Raw genomic sequence first — 17,998 nt, forward strand, 5'->3', positions numbered from 1 at the left:
GAGCATCCTCCATTGCTGTATGCCTGACACAGTAACATTGTTTCTGGTTTCTGTGGCCTTGCAGCATCTCTGCTTTGTTGCTTCTTCAGTTAAATATTTACCCAGCAGCATTCAAAATCTGTGGCAGTTTTTTAAAAAAATTTTACAAATTGAAATGAAGACTCAGGAATTTTCTTTCTCTCAATGTTACAGGTACCGTATATTTTATTTTGCAGCCCATGTAAAAGTTAAATTTTTTTTTGATGATTTTCATTTACTTTTTAAAGACTAAAGCTTTTGTTTTAATAAACTTTACAGGTCAATATTTCAACGCCATTGAGGAGAAACTAAAAAAGAATGAGTTAATCCTCAAGGATGACTTAAAAATGTTGTTACATTTGTGTCAAACACCAGCAGATGTAGAAGTAACGAAGCATGTAATTTACAGGTATGTTTCTTAAAACTTAAACATATTATATTCTATAAATGTGACTTTCTATCCCTGCTTAAGGCGAATGGTTTTATTCAGTTCCATTTATGTTTCCCAGGGTCGAGACAGTGAGTGTCGGCACCTATTTTCTTACTCCACCTCTCCAGCAAATTAGTGACTTTTAGCCAACAAAATGCCCTGATGTAAAACAGGCTTAAAATTAAATCTCAGCAGGTCAGGTAGCATCTGTGGAAGGTGAAGCAGAGTTAACGTTACAGCTCGATGATCGTGTTTCAGCAGTGTCTCTCTTTCTCTTTCCCCTCATGAAGCTGTTGAACTGCTTTTCCACTGGACAGCTAGGAAACCTGCATAAGAGGCTAGGCTGGAGGAAGAGGAGAGAGTTCCTTCTCCTCCCCACCCCACCCCCACATCCTCCCCAAAAAAGGAACAGCATCATAACTTTTACTTTATTAATGTGCCAGTTCTGACGAAAAGTCACCGAGCTGAAACATTAACTCTGTTTCTCTCTCCGCAGATGCTGCCTGACCTGCTGAGCATTTCCAGCATTTTATGTTTTTATATTAGATTTCTAGCATCACAGTATTTTGCTTTTATTAAAATTAAATCTACTTTATTCCTCATCTATGACTTCAATATTATTGCATTATAGCAGTTGTATTTACGTTTATTAAATAACACAGTAGTACTGTGGACAAATATAGCTACAGTACAATCTCTGCTGTAGAATTACTTTTCCTAGCTTTTAAATAGATTTAGTGTTTCATTGGCAAACCTACTAAAAGTTACCATGAGCTCATCATTCTACTAGTCTGGTTACAAAAGATGTGCAAAGATCATCAAGGAATTGTAGATTTGCCATCTTATATTTGCTAATGTGTAAAGTGCCCTTCGAATGTGTTAAGATTATAAGATACTGTGTACATATTGTCTTGCAGAGGATGTAAGTGGAAGTGAACTGGGGTATAATCTGTTAAAAAAGAATTTGATGACTTTTGGCGATACCATGATCCGGGTAGTTGTTTTGAGGTGATGGCTCCAGTTACTGACGCAATTTCTATTTAAGTCATCATGGAGCTGAAAAAACCCTCAAAATACAGAAGAAATAGCTTCTCCTGCAGAAAGCAAGCAATTGTTTCCAAATCCCAAGTGCCAATCACAACAGCACACTGCTTCCCTTTCCCCCTAACCCTCTTCAACTAAAACCCAGTCCCAATTAAGGCTTCTGGCCCCAACCACAGTTTCCAGACTCCAACATAAAGGCCACAGCTGTGTACCTAGCAAAGCTTTCCCAGTCGGCCGCTTTTGCAAGCTGGCAAGATCAGTGGACACGACAAAATCTGATCTGTTAGCGTTCAATGTTTTAAGACCCCTGCTCAGAATACCTGAGAAATCTCCAGTGATGCTGGCAGGCGCCTTGCTGAAGCAGTAATCCTGCCAGCTGATCCATGTGTTTGAACTGCTTTCCATGCTCCAGCCCCAATCCATTCCAGTCCCACAGGGAATGCAGCAAGCACTGTTGCTGAAATCTGCTCACCTCTCAGGATCTTGTCAATGGTGCAGTGACTCTCTTTCTCTTTCCCCTAATGAAACTGTGGACTTGCTTTTCCACTGGACAACTAGGAAACCTGCAAAAAAGGCTGGGGTGGAGGGACTTGTTAAAGATATTCTTTCCTTCTCCTCCCCACTTATCTCCCCCCCCCCCCCCCCCCAACCACATCCCAAGAAAAAAGGAGCAGCACTATAACGTCTACTTTATTAACACGACATTTTAAACATACCCGAAGCAAAGATGGATCAGGAACAACGAAATGAAGTGAATACAGCAATTGTCTGGAGGTAATTAGTGAAGTGTGAGACAGTTTATTGCTTAACAGAGCATATGAAATGGGATGAGAGGATATTTGTTATATTAGATTATCGGGCAGTCGACCAGAACTGAGTAGTAACTTTGGTTCCAGTAATTACAATATGAGTAGATTTGAAATTGAAATAAGGACTAACAATGCAGATGTGCAGTGCTAATTATAGAATGATACAGCACCGAAGGAGCCATTCCTCCCATCATGCCTGTGCCAGCTCTTTGAAAGAGCTGTCCAATTAGTCTCACTGCCCTGCTCTTTCCCCATAGCCTTTTAATATTATTTCCTTTCAATTATTTATCCAATTCCCTTTTGAAAGTTAATATTGAATCTGCTTCCCCCACCCTTTCTCGCAGTGCATTTCAGATCAGAACAACTTGCTGCTTCAAAGAATGGTTCCTCATGTCACTTCTGGTTCTTTTGCCAATCAACTTAAATCTGTATCCTCTGGTTTCTGACCCTTCTGCCACTGGAAGCACTTCCTCATTTACTGTATCAAAACCATTCATGGGCCCCAAAATTGATGTCCCGCTGCCGCCCATTTCTCGGCGGTATTCGGGCAGCCTTTCATTTTTTACAGTTCGCTGCCACTGAGATCCTCCAGCGGCAATTTGATGGTGATGGCGGGGGCAGGGTGTAGCGGGCATTGCAGGCCATTCGACTCAGCAAAGATCAAAGGCCGAGTTCTGTGCATACATCTGTCAAGCTCAGCGACTTGTCTCCCGCCCCGCTCCAGCCCAAGCTCAGCGACCTGTCTCTCCTGCTCCAGCCCAAGCTCGGCGACCTGTCTCTCCTGCTCCAGCCCAAGCTCAGCGACCTGTCTCCCCCACTCCAGCCCAAGCTCAGCGACCTGTCTCTCCTGCTCCGACCCAAGCTCAGCGACCTGTCTCCCCCACTCCAGCCCAAGCTCAGCGACCTGTCTCTCCTGCTCCAACCCAAGCTCAGCGACCTGTCTCCCCCCCGCTCCGGCCCAAGCTCAGCGACCTGTCTCTCCTGCTCCGACCCAAGCTCAGCGACCTGTCTCCCCCCTGCTCCGGCCCAAGCTCAGCGACCTGTCTCCCCCCCGCTCTGGCCCAAGCTCAGCGACCTGTCTCTCCTGCTGTGGCCCAAGCTCAGCGACCTGTCTTCCCCCCCGCTCCGGCCCAAGCTCAGCGACCTGTCTCCCCCCCGCTCTGGCCCAAGCTCAGCGACCTGTCTCCCCCCCGCTCTGGCCCAAGCTCAGCGACCTGTCTCCCCCCCGCTCCGGCCCAAGCTCAGCGACCTGTCTCTCCTGCTCCGGCCCAAGCTCAGCGACCTGTCTCTCCTGCTCCGGCCCAAGCTCAGCGACCTGTCTCCCCCCCACCGCTCTGGCCCAAGCTCAGCGACCTGTCTCTCCTGCTCCGGCCCAAGCTCAGCGACCTGTCTCTCCTGCTCCGGCCCAAGCTCAGCGACCTGTCTCCCCCCCCGCTCCGGCCCAAGCTCAGCGACCTGTCACCCCCCCGCTCTGGCCCAAGCTCAGCGACCTGTCTCTCCTGCTCCGGCCCAAGCTCAGTGACCTGTCTCTCCTGCTCCGGCCCAAGTTCGGCGACCTGTCTATCCCCCGCTCCGGCCCAAGCTCGGCGACCTGTCTCTCCTGCTCCAGCCCAAGCTCAACGAGGAGGCCGAGAAAATCATACAAGAGGCAGTTGGGATTTCTAAGGAAGGATCAGTTAGAAGAATCTCTCACTTTTGCTTATGTCTGAACTTTATCCCACTGACATCAGCCTTGTCATTACTAACCCCAGTGACAGAAACACTGACACACCCGCTAGTTCATGCTGAGTATTGTTAATCTCCTCAGTTTCATGTTCATACTAAATTTATCCACATTTGCCACCATAATTAAGGCCACCCTTGCAGTTCCCAATCCTGAACACGAATGTCAACAAGCAATAATGGTACAGAATGTTCCCATCTTCTCCAGAACGCGCTGACTTTGGTTGGACTGAGGTTCCATGGGTGCTCCTGGATCTTGGATATCTAATCCAACTAATCATTTCTCATGTATGACCCAAGCCGCGAACCTAATGCAAGGGCACCCAGTCCCACGGCTAAAGCTAAACACCTTTATTTCAGCAATAACAATTCAGTGGCCAAGTTTCGCTGAACACATTTGATTTCTGAACTTTGCTCTGTGAATATAAATCAAGGAATACAGGTCCAAGTTAATGACGACCTCATCTCTTAACCCAAATGTTGGGACTTGAACATGTTTCTTATACAACAGTGACTACACAAAGTGCTTCACTTTGGGTTGTCATGAGGTGGTGAAAGTCACTATATAAATGCAAGTTCTATTACGTATAATCAAGTTTATTTCTCCATTCGCTCGTGTGCTAATATAGACATCCCAAAACATTTTTAAATGTTAATTACTTTAAGAGTAGTTGCTATTGTTATGTCGGCAAATATGGCAGGCAATTTGAGCATAGCAAGGTCCCTCAAACAAGAAGATGATTGGCCAGTTCATGTGTCTTTTTGTGGCATTGGTTGAGGGGTAAAGGTTAGCTCAGGATGCTGGGAGCACTTCCCTGCTCTTCGAGTAGCGCCATAGGATCTTTTATATCCCGAGATGGCAGACTGGATCTCCAGTTAACATCTCATCTGAAGGACAGCACCTCAGACATTCGAACACTCCCTCGGTACTGCAGTGCCAGCCTAGGTTATGTGAAAGGGTAGTGGAAGCAGATTCAACAGAAACATTCAAAAGGGAATTGGATAAGTACTTGGAAGAGAAAATTGCAGGGCTATGAGAAAAGAGCAGGCAAGTGGCACTAATAGAAGAGCTCTTTCAAAGAGCTAGCTCAGGCACATTGGGCCGAACGGCCTCCGTCTGTGCTGCATCATTCTATGATTCTATGTTCTGAACCTTCCTCTCATTCAGAGAGAGACTGGGAGGGGAGAGACACAAGTGGGGTGTGGGGCGGGATCGGAGGAGAGAGAGGGAACTCGGGAAAGACGGATCGTTCTTACGTTGGAGTGGATAAAATCCAGAAGTCACGACACCTTCACTATTCAGTTAATACCCAATAAGCCTGTTAACAATCCGTGCACAATACCCCATCTATGGGGGGGGGGGGTGGCTGGTGGTGGTGATGGTGGTAAGGTCATGCACTTGCACTGGTGTAAGGAGGCACTTTGGCTGGGGGAAGCATGCACTTGGACTGGGGTAAGGCACTTCGGCTGGGAGAGGGATGTATGTGGACTGGGCTGAAATTGGTGCTGGAATTGTAAAAATCACTTCCAATTCCCTATAAATCCTACTGTAAACTAAGTGTTAAGCTCTCAGCAGCCTTCATCAAATGCCCCCGATTTCAAAATGGCGTCCATACCATCAGCTTAAGATCGGCTAAGATCAAGTAAGACCTTACTGTTCAGGACGGTATTTAGGGCGGACAGTAAATGGATCTTAGTGATCAAATTTGCGTTTTTGGGGCCGTGAGCAGTAATTGATTTTTTTTGATCAAATTCGTATTTCTGGGTGATTAGTGGGCGATAATATGATGAATTTCCAGCCCATGATTTTGAACACCTCTATCAAATCTCCTCTTACCCTTCTATAGTCTCTTCACAAAACTGAAGTCTTTTATCCCTGGTTCCATTCTAGTAAATCTCCTCTGCACCAACGTTTCTGCTAAGGTGACTAGCCGCACAGCTGCCTGGAGGTCTCATGCAGGTCTGCATATGGTGGAGAGAGGGAGGTGCTGACCGATCGGAAGGCTTCTGCCCTGAGCCCGGGGAGGGAGGTGCTGACCGATCGGAAGGCTTCTGCCCTGAGCCCGGGGAGGGAGGTGCTGACCGATCGGAAGGCTTCTGCCCTGAGCCCGGGGAGGGAGGTGCTGACCGATCGGAAGGCTTCTGCCCTGAGCCCGGGGAGGGAGGTGCTGACCGATCGGAAGGCTTCTGCCCTGAGCCCGGGGAGGGAGGTGCTGACCGATCGGAAGGCTTCTGCCCTGAGCCCGGGGAGGGAGGTGCCGATTGGAAGGCTTCTGAAGACTGCAATGAGTTTGGGGGAGGGGGTTGGGGAGAGAAGGGGAGAAGTCACAAGACCGCAGTTAGTTGGGGAGAGAGAGAGAAGTTTTAAAAATCGAACAAATAATGGAAATGATAGAGTTGTAATGTAATATTTTATTCAAAATTTTAAGTTTGTACTTAAGTTAACTTTAATAAAATAATTCTTGTATCAAACTTTCAAGTTTTCAGTTACGATCACTTACAAATTTTAAGATCACTTACAAATAAATGTGTAAATTTACATAACTTACAAAAAACTTTTAATTTGAGAACAACAGTTACAACAATAACAATAATAATAACAACAACAACAGCAGCAGCAAAGAAAGGCTGCACCCATCTCTTCTCCATCTTATTCTAAGACAGCCCGCTGCGCTTGTTCTTGGTGACTTCGCCATCCCTGCCCGCAGGCGGTGGCGCAATGTTTCTGGGGTTGGTACCAAGCTTATTCTTTCCAACATCTCGGGTAGTGCGCCCTGTTAAAGGGTGGGGGCGCGGCGGGGCAGGGGGCGGCAGCGGCAATGTGGAGGGCCCGGCTGGTCTGGGGATTGGAGTGGGAGTGGCAATTGATTCTGTCAATGGGCGTGGGGTCTGGGCGTGTTCCCTAATTGCAGCAGCTAACTCACACATGCCGTCCCTCATGCGACCTGCGAGGAGGATGCTATGAGGCTGCAGAGTGACTTGGATAGGTTAGGTGAATGGGCAAATGCATGGCAGATGAAGTATAATGTGGATAAATGTGAGGTTATCCACTTTGGTGGTAAAAACAGAGAGACAGACTATTATCTGAATGGTGACAGATTAGGAAAAGGGGAGGTGCAACGAGACCTGGGTGTCATGGTACATCAGTCATTGAAGGTTGGCATGCAGGTACAGCAGGCGGTTAAGAAAGCAAATGGCATGTTGGCCTTCATAGCGAGGGGATTTGAGTACAGGGGCAGGGAGGTGTTACTACAGTTGTACAGGGCCTTGGTGAGGCCACACCTGGAGCATTGTTTACAGTTTTGGTCTCCTAATTTGAGGAAGGACATTCTTGCTATTGAGGGAGTGCAGCGAAGGTTCACCAGACTGATTCCCGGGATGGCGGGACTGACATATCAAGAAAGATTGGATCAACTGGGCTTGTATTCACTGGAGTTCAGAAGAATGAGAGGGGATCTCATAGAAACGTTTAAAATTCTGATGGGTTTAGACAGGTTAGATGCAGGAAGAATGTTCCCGATGTTGGAGAAGTCCAGAACCAGGGGTCACAGTCTAAGGATAAGGGATAAGCCATTTAGGACCGAGATGAGGAGAAGCTTCTTCACCCAGAGAGTGGTGAACCTGTGGAATTCTCTACCACAGGAAGTTGTTGAGGCCAATTCACTAAATATATTCAAAAAGGAGTTAGATGTAGTCCTTACTACTAGGGGGATCAAGGGGTATGGCGAGAAAGCAGGAATGGGGTACTGAAGTTGCATGTTCAGCCATGAACTCATTGAATGGCGGTGCAGGCTCGAATGGACTACTCCTGCACCTATTTTCTATGTTTCTATGTCTATGTTTCTATTCCCTCCCTCATGGTCACTGACCTCGTTCCCATTTCTCGTGAGATTGCTGTTACTTCTCCCGACAGTCCCGCGACCTCGTCACTCACCCAACTGATGGTGTCCAAGGGTGATCGCGTAAGGTCAGTGCTCTCCCCACTCATTGCTATCATCTAAAGCAAATTTGTTAGATCCTGCACCTCAGGAGAGCGCGGTCAAGCTCTCCTTCCCCTCCTCCTCAAGGGTGTGGCTCGCACCCCACCACTGAGACCCGCAGTCTCGGAAGGTGGGGCCCTGGGTGTGCCCTGCAGCACCTCCCCCCCCCCCCACCAGCCCCCGGAACCCGCAGCCTGGGATGGTGGGGCCCTGGGTGTGCCCTCCTGCACCACATCACTGAGACCCGCAGCCTCGGACATTCGGAAATCATGGAATGTCCCACCAGCACTCAAATCATGTCACGGAAGGGGGTGTTACCGCAATGAGCGGTACCTCCTCCAAAGTCAGTAAAACAGTGGGGCTTCATCCAGCTCCATCCCCTCCCTCTCCCCCTCATCCCCATGTTCTTTGTCTGCAGGGCTGGATTCGAAGATGTTATCCTGTTCAGGCTGATGCTCGTCTGAATTTTCTTCTACATCGTCGGGGTCGGTCTCAAGTTCTGCAAAATATAACAGAACACAGACAAATGGTTAGCAGCAGAGGAGGGGGCAGGGTGGGTAGGTGGTATGAGTAGGCTCACACAGCGCAGACCAGACAGCAGGCAGATTTGAAGGACCATGATGAATGATAGCACATTGCATCAACCGAAGCGTAGCTGATGGAGACATCCCCAGGAACCGAAGTATAGCTAGCCCGTGCAGTACTTAACATTTAGCAAAGCCAGACTGTGGAATTTGCAGGACTTGCCCTCTTCCTCGAGTGTGTGCTCAACTTGTCCAGTAGTGGTTGCTTTTCTCCAGACAGAACCCATCAAAGCAGCGACCCTCTCTTCCAAGGGTGTCAGTGGGTGCAGATTTGCCGATCCTCCTCCTGTTCGGATTCTTTCTCGTTTGTTGTGTGCCATTTTCCTCTGCAAGATGAAAACATAACTTTTTAGAGAAGCTGTCTTTCTGCCGGGTGGGACATATACAGATGGTCACATTTACAATTGCAATTGCAATTGCATTGAATAAATAAAAATATTACTTACACAAACTACTTGACCAAGGTCCTGCCACTTCTTTTTACACTGGCCTCCAGATCTCATAGTGGTCATATTGCGCAGTAATCTTCTGCAACTTGGTTCCAGTGTTTCTTCTTTTCTTTAGGTGGAACCTTTATGTGACCTCTGCTGGTGTCCAGCTCCTGCCATCTGTTCTCAATCACAGTAACTAGTGCCTCCAATTCTTCCTGTAAGAAATTTTTGGTCCATGCACCGTGTTGCATTTTGTACTGCTGCAGCTCCGATTTTTCCAATGCTCCCACAAAGCACTCCTCACACATTCAACTAGCTCTTTAAAAATGGCTGATTGCCAACTCTGTGCTGTACTGCATATGCGCGTCCATTACAACAACGTCAGAAACGTCACTTTTTTTGTTGCGCATGCACAGAAGACCACCAAACAGTAGTAGTGAGGTTGGGGACAGATTAATAAAAACAAACGTAAGTCCCTTGCAGTCAGATTCAGGTGAATTTATAATGGGGAACAAAGAAATGGCGGACCAGTTAAACAAATACTTTGGTTCTGTCTTCACGAAGGAAGACACAAATAACCTTCCGGAAATACGAGGGGACCGAGGGTCTAGTGAGAAGGAGGAACTGAAGGAAATCCTTATTAGGCGGGAAATTGTGTTAGGGAAATTGATGGGATTGAAGGCCGATAAATCCCCGGGACCTGATGGTCTGCATCCCAGAGTACTTAAGGAAGTAGCCCTAGAAATATTGGATGCATTGGAGATCATTTTCCAACAGTCTATCGACTCTGGATCAGTTCCTATGGACTGGAGGGTAACTAATGTAACACCACTTTTTAAGAAAGGAGGGAGAGAGAAAACGGGTAATTATAGATCGGTTAGCCTGACATCGGTAGTGGGGAAAATGTTGGAATCAATTATTAAAGATGAAATAGCAGCACATTTGGAAAGCAGTGACGGGATCGGTCCAAGTCAGCATGGATTTATGAAAGGGAAATCCTGCTTGACAAATCTTCCAGAATTTTTTGAGGATGTAACTGGTAGAGTGGACAAGGGAGAACCAGTGGATGTGGTGCATTTGGACTTTCAAAAGGCTTTTGACAAGGTCCCACACAAGAGATTGGTGTGCAAAGTTAAAGCACATGGTATTGCGGGTAGCGTGCTGACGTAGATAGAGAACTGGTTGGCAGACCGGAAGCAGAGAGTCGGGTTAAACGGGTCCTTTTCAGAATGGCAGGCAGTGACTAGTGGGGTGTCGCAGGGCTCAGTGCTGGGACCCCAGCTATTTACAATATACATCAATGATTTGGATGAGGGAATTGAGCGTAATATCGGCAAGTTTGTAGATAACACTAAGCTGGGTGGCGGTGTGAGCTGTGAGGAGGACGCTAAAAGGCTGCAGGGTGACTTGGACAGGTTAGGTGAGTGGACAAACGTGTGGCAGATGCAGTATAATGTGGATAAATGTGAGGTTATCCACTTTGGTGGCAAAAACACAAAGGCAGAATATTATCTGAATGGCGGCAGATTAGGAAAAGGAGAGGCGCAACGAGACCTGGGTGTCATGATACATCAGTCATTGAAGGTTGGCATGCAGGTACAGCAGGCGGTGAAGAAGGCAAATGGTATATTGGCCTTCATAGCTAGGGGATTTGAATATAGGAGCAGGGAGGTCTTACTGCAGTTGTACAGGGCCTTGGTGAGGCCTCACCTGGAATATTGTGTTAGTTTTGGTCTCCTAATCTGAGGAAGGATGTTCTTGCTATTCAGGGAGTGCAGCGAAGGTTCACCAGATTGATTCCCGGGATGGCAGGACTGACATATGAGGAGAGACTGGATCGACTGGGCCTGTATTCACTGGAGTTTAGAAGGATGAGAGGGGATCTCATAGAAACATATAAAATTCTGACAGGACTGGACAGGTTAGATGCAGGAAGAATGGTCCCGATGTTCGGGAAGTCCAGAACCAGGGGACATAATCCAAGGATAAGGAAAGCCATTTAGGACTGAGATGAGGAGAAACTTCTTCACTCAAAGTTATTAACCTGTGGAATTCCCTACCGCAGAGAGTTGTTGATGCCAGTTCATTGGATATATTCAAGAGGGAGTTAGATATGGCCCTTACGGCTAAAGGGATCAAGGGGTATGGAGAGAAAGCAGGAAAGGGGTACTGAGGTGAATGATCAGCCATGATCTTATTGAATGGTGGTGCAGGCTCGAAGGGCCAAATGGCCTACTCCTGCACCTATTTTCTATGTTTCTATGCGAGATAGTTTTTTTGGCGCAGGCAGCAGGCTCCACCCCCAAGGCGACTGGACATGCTGCGTGGCGCCAAATGCGAATTATCGGTCGGGGAAACTTTGGCAAAATATTTCCCGCACATTTCTGACCTAGTAAAACGGGCGCAACTCTGGCAATACGCCAGAAAACAGGCTTGGGCAAAATTGAGCCCTTAACTTTCTGTGGCGAGTTTAATGGGCATTTACTGTGCAATTGTAACAATTTAATGAAAATTACAGGGAAGTTAAGGACGAGATGCTGTTTTTTGCAAAGCTAACGATGGAGCAGCACAAATTGGGCAGAAACTTGTGATGATTCGCAATTCATGGGGCATTTCTTCCTCGCCACAAGATGTGCGCATTAATATATCGGGTGTCTCAGAATTTATGTTTACAAGGCACCTTTTGTGTATGGGGGTCTTGCTATTTATATTTGAGATCTCATTATTGGTGTCTTGCATTCCGCATAACCCTATGTGACCCCTCAATGGATTAGGCATACCCTTCCCTCCACCTAGAATTCAAAAGCTTGGACACTCTGCCATATACTTACTGCAGAAGATTACATTTCAGATCATATATGGATTTAGCCATGAAAGTTGCCTCTTGTGATGAGTAAGAGTTAAATATTGTTTGGAACATAGTTGTTCCTGAGCCACCTACTTGCTTTTTGGGAGGGAGCAAAAAAATGTTTTCCCACATTGTTCAAGATTGTCCTAATGGGTCAATCCAGAAGTCAGTGTCATTACTATCCAGGCAATCTTGTCATTGTGAGGATAGAAGACTGAAGACTATAAAATTAAATAATTGTATTTTACTCTGTGTGCCACAACGGTTGTTGAAAGCTACTTAGTAATTTAATACCCATCATGGACACTGCTATCGTTTTGTATAATTCAGTAACATTAATGTGTAGTACTCTTATTTGCCTGCAGATACCATGCTGAGAACAGAAACATGGCATTTGGGGAATTTAAGTTTGGACCTCTATTTATGAGACTGTGTTATGAGTTGGGTCTAGAAGAAACTGCAGAAGAGTTGGTGAAAGACCAGGTAAAGACTGAGATTTTTGTTAAATAAGGGTATCAAGAGAATTGGAGTTGAGTTACAGCTTTCATACAGACAAGAGACATTCAGTAGTCTTCATGGTGATTGTCAGTAAGAATATAAAAAGGAAAAACTTTGTTTCTAAAAGTTAATTAAAATGTACATATAATTTAATATAGAGATTGCGAGCCATTGATGATTTTCTTTATACCATGAGTTAGCATAAGCTAATATCCACTGTAAATATTTTTTTATAAAAAAATATTTTAATTGCTTATTCATTTAGTGTTAAATTTATTTGGCAGTCAAAGCCTAAAACTAATCATCTTCTGCTTCTGAAAGATGCAAGGAGTATGGGGAGGTATGGGATTGCACTAGTAGCTAAAGCAATCTAAAGAAAAGCCTTCAGTTTGTTATCCATGGTGCATTATCAAACTTACCTGTAGAATGGGGTACAGTAATGTAGTGATTGTGACTGGACTAGTGCTGAACTAATCCAAGAATGTGAGTTCAGATTCCAGCATGGCGGTTTGAGAATTTAAATTCTGTTTATAAATAGTCTAGAAATTATGGCCCCAAGTTTCCACATGATTTTTAGGAGCAACTGGTGGAGGACGGACTATCTTAGAAATCGCAATTCTCCACATTTTTTTTTCTGCAGTTCTAGTCAGTTAGAACAGTTTCACTTTGGAACAGAATTTTTTCTTCAAAAGGGGGCGTGTCCGGCCACTGACGCCTGATTTGAAAGTTTCCACAGTGAAAACGTACTCCAAACTAACTTAGAATGGAGCAAGTGAAGATTTTTGTAGAACTGAAAAAACCTGTTCTACACATTAAAAAATCAGGCGCAGGTTACAAATTAGGCGTCCAGAACGAGGTGGGGTGGGGGGAGGGAAGTCATTAAATTCTATAATAAATCCTTATTTATACTTATACAAATATTATACAAATAAATCCAACCTGAATAAAAATTTATAAACAAAGAAAAAATTAAATAAACCATCTTCCTACCTGTGTGAAAGTGCTTCAGCCAGGGAGAATGCTGCAGGAAGCCTCACAAGTTGAGGCAGCCGTTCCCGCGGGGGGGAGGGGGGGGGGGGAGGGAGAAGGAGGAAGCCGTTCGTTCCCGACGGCAGGGGGGGAGGAGGAAGCCGTTCCCGACGGCGGGCGGGGGGGGGGGGGAAGGAGACCGTGAGAAGAAGGCTGCAGGAAGCCTCAGAAGTTCAGCAGCCATTCCCGACGTCGGGGGGGGGGGGGGGGAGGCTGTTGGGAAACAGCTGCCTCAACTTTCTGAGGGTTCCTGCAGCCTTCTCACTGCTGCAGGAAGCCTCAGTGCTGATGTGCTGATGGCAATGTGGTTTTATTAAAAAATGTTCAAAAATTAAACAGCTACAAAGAACTACAAAAATGGCCGAGTGCCAATGTTTCCTTCACACTGCGCGTGCGCGAACGCTCCAACGCGCACGCGCAGGGTTGCCGGCAGGATGAAAACTAATTTAAATAGTACCCGCCCCCTCCCATTTACAAAATCGGCGCGAGTGGTAGGCTCCGCCCCCTGGGCGCCGCGCCAAGCAGACATGGAGCTGCAGGGCGATCCAGAATCGCGCAGTTTTTTTTCGGCGCGAAAAACGGGCGCCCAGCTCAGAGGGGCACCCATTTTATAGCGTGTGGAAACTTGGGCCCAAAAAGCTGGTATCACGAAAGTGACCATGAAACCAAACTTTGTCGTAAAAATGCAATTCGTTCACTAATATCCTTAAGGGAAAGAAACCTGCTGTCCTTACCCGGTCTGGCCACTCAATTATATCAAACTGCTACAATTAATTTCAATTCAAGAAAAAGACCCACTATCACCTTCACAGGTCAACTAGGGATGGACAATAAATGTCAGCCTCGACAGCGACACCCATATAAGCTTCTTGTGTGATACTCTTAATTCATCACCTCAAATTGTTGCCTATTACCACCACTAATGCAGACCTGGAGCCACATGTCTAAAATCCATTCCAGACACAACCCACAATTGTCCCGTTGGATATTTTTTACACTTAAGTGGGGTATTGCTAATTTTTTTAAACTAATTTAGCAGCACCTCAAAATAATTCTTCCTATGTGAAGCATTTTCAGACTTTTGAAAGATGTGATAAGCTACCATACACATGCAAGACTTTTTCTTTCTTTCACACTATCAGCATCATTCCCATTTCTTTTGGCCAGCTTGATTAGGGGCGGCAACATGTTCACAAACAGATAGTTCATTGCTTGTCTGGAGAGCATAAAACTGTGGGAGGGAAAAGCTGTTTTTATATACAGCAGCAACTTGAATTTATATAGCGCCTTTAATGTAGTAAAATGTCCCAAGTCGCTTTACATGGGTGTCAGTGGGGTGTTCGCGCTGCCAGTTCCTGAAGTGTAGATCATGTGTCGCTGATGGCAAAACTAATGTAAACCTGCCAGATTCGCTAAGGCTGGCATTCAGGAAGGCAGTATCATTGCAAGTTAATTGGTTACTTTGTGGAATGGGAAAAAATAAAGTTGCAATAAATTGATATTTTATGATTAGGGGTAGAAATTCGTTTGGCGGCGGTAACAGCCACAAGGCGGGAGTTCCTGTGCCAGGCATTGAAGTCCCGCCCTGCAACCTATATTCGGGTAACCACCCCCAGAGGAAGTGCAGTGCAAAATATCGCACCGCACTTCCTCTTGTGGGCAGGGCGTGACACAAAGCCACGTGAAGTTCACAGCGCTATGTGGTGGGACAAGTAGCGCTGGCATGTAGACCGGGCCTTCCCCTTCCATTAAAGGGGAGAGCCAGGCTGCCGACTCTCCGGGCGGGAATCGGGCCCATCTCTGGACCACCAGGGAGCGGGGTGACGTGGCAGCATCCTGTCTCACAAACGGAGTGCCAGACTGCAAGATTGCGGCAACAAGAAAGCCGAGACCAGTAAGTCAGCCATTTTTTGTGGGGGCTGCCACATCTCCCCTTTAATTTTCACCCTACAAGCAGCCTACAGTCCGGTATGCGCCCCATGAAGCTGTCACTGTCATTGCCCGCAGCAGCTTCACGGAGCACTACTGAATTTTCGCTCTGGAGCGAAGGTGGGTCGCTGCACATGGTGATAACGTTGTCATCAGCGGCATGGGGCGCTACTGGTAGCGGGAGTCAGTTGGGCGCTAACGGGAGGTGCAAATGACCCAAATTTCTCCCCCTATCTTTCTAATAAATCAGTGAATCAGTAACCATTAAGGATCCCAAACTCAAAGAACCTATGGAACAGAATAAGGCCATTTGATTCTCTAAACATACTGCATCCAGTGGATTGTAATTGAGCAAAATGTTATTATCTGATTCCTAGCCCTCAAGCCTAAATCAGTTCAGATTCAAACTTCTATCCCTCACAGCCTCGAGCGACAGAATTGTTTCTGACTCACTTACAGACTTCCCACTAGGTGGCAGCTTAATCCATAATTGAAGCATAACCTCTAATCTTACAATTCCAATTTAATTTCAATGGTTTGCTAATTTCCACTTCACTTGCACTCCACACACACAAATGTTATATTATTAAAAATCTGAATTGTATATTCAGTTAGCTTTGTTTTGACCTGTCTGACTACGGTGATCCAAGTACAGGAATAGTTTTTTTAATCTCCTTTGTACCCTTTCGAATGCAGCATACTTAAAAAAAAAAAAAAAAAAAAAATCCTAATTCAATACTCTGGCTGTGGTCTCCCTACGGTACTGCATAAAGAATAATAAAAGGCAGACTGTGAATTACCAGACAGTACGTCGGTCGAGCGGTTCTGATAACATCATCAAATGTGAGAGCGGTTCATAAGCACCTGCCGCAAACTGAGATTAAATTCCTGCCACTTTTTTGTTCTGTTTATGATAAACAGAATCTAGTTTGTTTTAACTGTTCTTGCAACAAGAATGCTCAGCAAGATAGTGACAGCTCGACATGGGTGAAGGTTTCATAGAAAATAATGTAATACTACTAACGAGGAATTTGAGTCAAGACAAAGGGCACAGATTGGTAATGCAGCCTCCATAAATCTTCACAGACAGGTACTGGTCTCATCCAGTGCTGGGGGAAGGTACTAAGTGGTTCTGCACCTCCACGGGGAGACGGAAGTATCCACTCTTATGGCATGAAGACATCTGTCTGCCCAGTTGGTCAGGAAATCATCCACAGGGAATCCAAACAAGAAAACAAAGAATGTCTTTTTCAGCTGAGCATGCTATTCAAAACTAATTTAGATTTTGACGTGGAATTCTGCTGTAAAATAAAGAAAATACGTGAAAATTATTTTGAAATAGTATCTTTTGAATTTTATTATAAACTGGCAAGAAATAAATGCCCCTGTAACTCAGCAGTTAAATTCACTTGTGGCACTAAGTCAAACATACGAGGTAGATCTCTTGTCAACGCCTAAACAGGCAAGATAATGAGCAATATTTGCAACACTGTCTTTAAAGTGCAGAACTAAACTGTGTTGATTGGCAAAACTCACACTTGGAGAACAATTTGGAATGTTTGATGCTGGAGTGATCAATACTCCAAAGCTGCTCCTTACCAGAGAAATTTACAGCTACTTAGAAGATTCTGTTTGCCCTTTACATCACAGAAAATTGTATATACAGGTTGAGCGTCTGAAATCCGGAGTTCCAAAATTCGGAATGTTCCAGAATCCGGACACCGGGCCGATCTGTGGCGGGGTCGTCCGTAAACCAGAAAATGTTCCGAAATCCGGACTCCCCACGCCACGGCGGCCCAACCTCGCCGCGGCCCGACTTTGCCCGCCCAGGCCCTCGGCGGCCTGACTCCACCCCAGTCCCAGCTCTCCCCTCCGCCCCCCCGCCCCCCTTTCCTCAGCGAGCCAACCTCGCCCCCTTAACTTGGCTGCCCGACCCCATCTACCTCGGCCCAGGCAAAGATGTTCCAAAATCCAGAAATATCCGGAACGGCCTCGGTCCCGAGGTTTCCGGATTCGGATGTTCAACCCCTAATACAGTTTGAATTGACTAATTTCTGCTTTATCTAATTCTAATTTCTGCTTTATCTAATTCTAATGTCTTTTTTAAGAAACGTATTTAAAGATGGTGCAAATCGCCATCCTCGCCAACTTTAGTCTGAGGCCGATATCACTGCAAGTTGGGCCTAGGAAGGGCAGAACAACACCTAAAAAAAAAAAAAAAAATTGTAAAAAACAAAAACAAGAAATTCACAAGACATTTACAAGACACTTATCTAGCGAATCGTTGCAAAATAATTTAAAAAATGAAAACTTTAACTTACCTTTTTTGCAGGTCTTCATACTTACTGCTGCTCTAAGGGCTACACGCAGCTTTTTCCCTGTCGGTCTTTTTCGCGCAAAATACGGCTGTGCACAGAGTCAGATTTTTGATGAAAGCAATATTTAGGGTTTTGCACGGCAGTGGTCCTCGTTCCAGCAGTATTTAAAACCGCCGCCGCAAAACATCACCAAAATTTACGCCAAATTGGTTTTCGCCAAAAAAGGTGAAATAACACCAAAAACCCGGTCGCAAAATCGCCGAATTTCTAGCCCTAAGTGTGTATTACTAAATGAAAAGCGAACTGGGTGGATTTTGTTGTAGGATAAAAGAATAGCTTAGGGACCAGGGAGCCTGAG

At 45.8% G+C, this 17,998-nt stretch overlaps 1 protein-coding gene across 4 annotated transcripts in view; it reads left to right on the plus strand.

Annotated features, from left to right (window-relative positions):
* The window catches only part of ptcd2 (pentatricopeptide repeat domain 2), a 47,153-nt gene that overhangs the window by 12,747 nt on the left and 16,408 nt on the right, over positions 1 to 17,998 (plus strand). For all 4 annotated transcript variants that reach the window (XM_070885923.1, XM_070885927.1, XM_070885925.1 and 1 more), the window contains 2 exons: positions 298 to 427; positions 12,232 to 12,349. In XM_070885923.1, coding sequence (XP_070742024.1) covers positions 298 to 427; positions 12,232 to 12,349 — 248 coding nt within the window. The remainder of the gene's footprint in view (positions 1 to 297; positions 428 to 12,231; positions 12,350 to 17,998) is intronic.

The sequence above is a fragment of the Pristiophorus japonicus genome, chromosome 1 (genome assembly GCF_044704955.1).
Source record: "Pristiophorus japonicus isolate sPriJap1 chromosome 1, sPriJap1.hap1, whole genome shotgun sequence".
Taxonomy (NCBI): Eukaryota; Metazoa; Chordata; class Chondrichthyes; family Pristiophoridae; genus Pristiophorus; species Pristiophorus japonicus.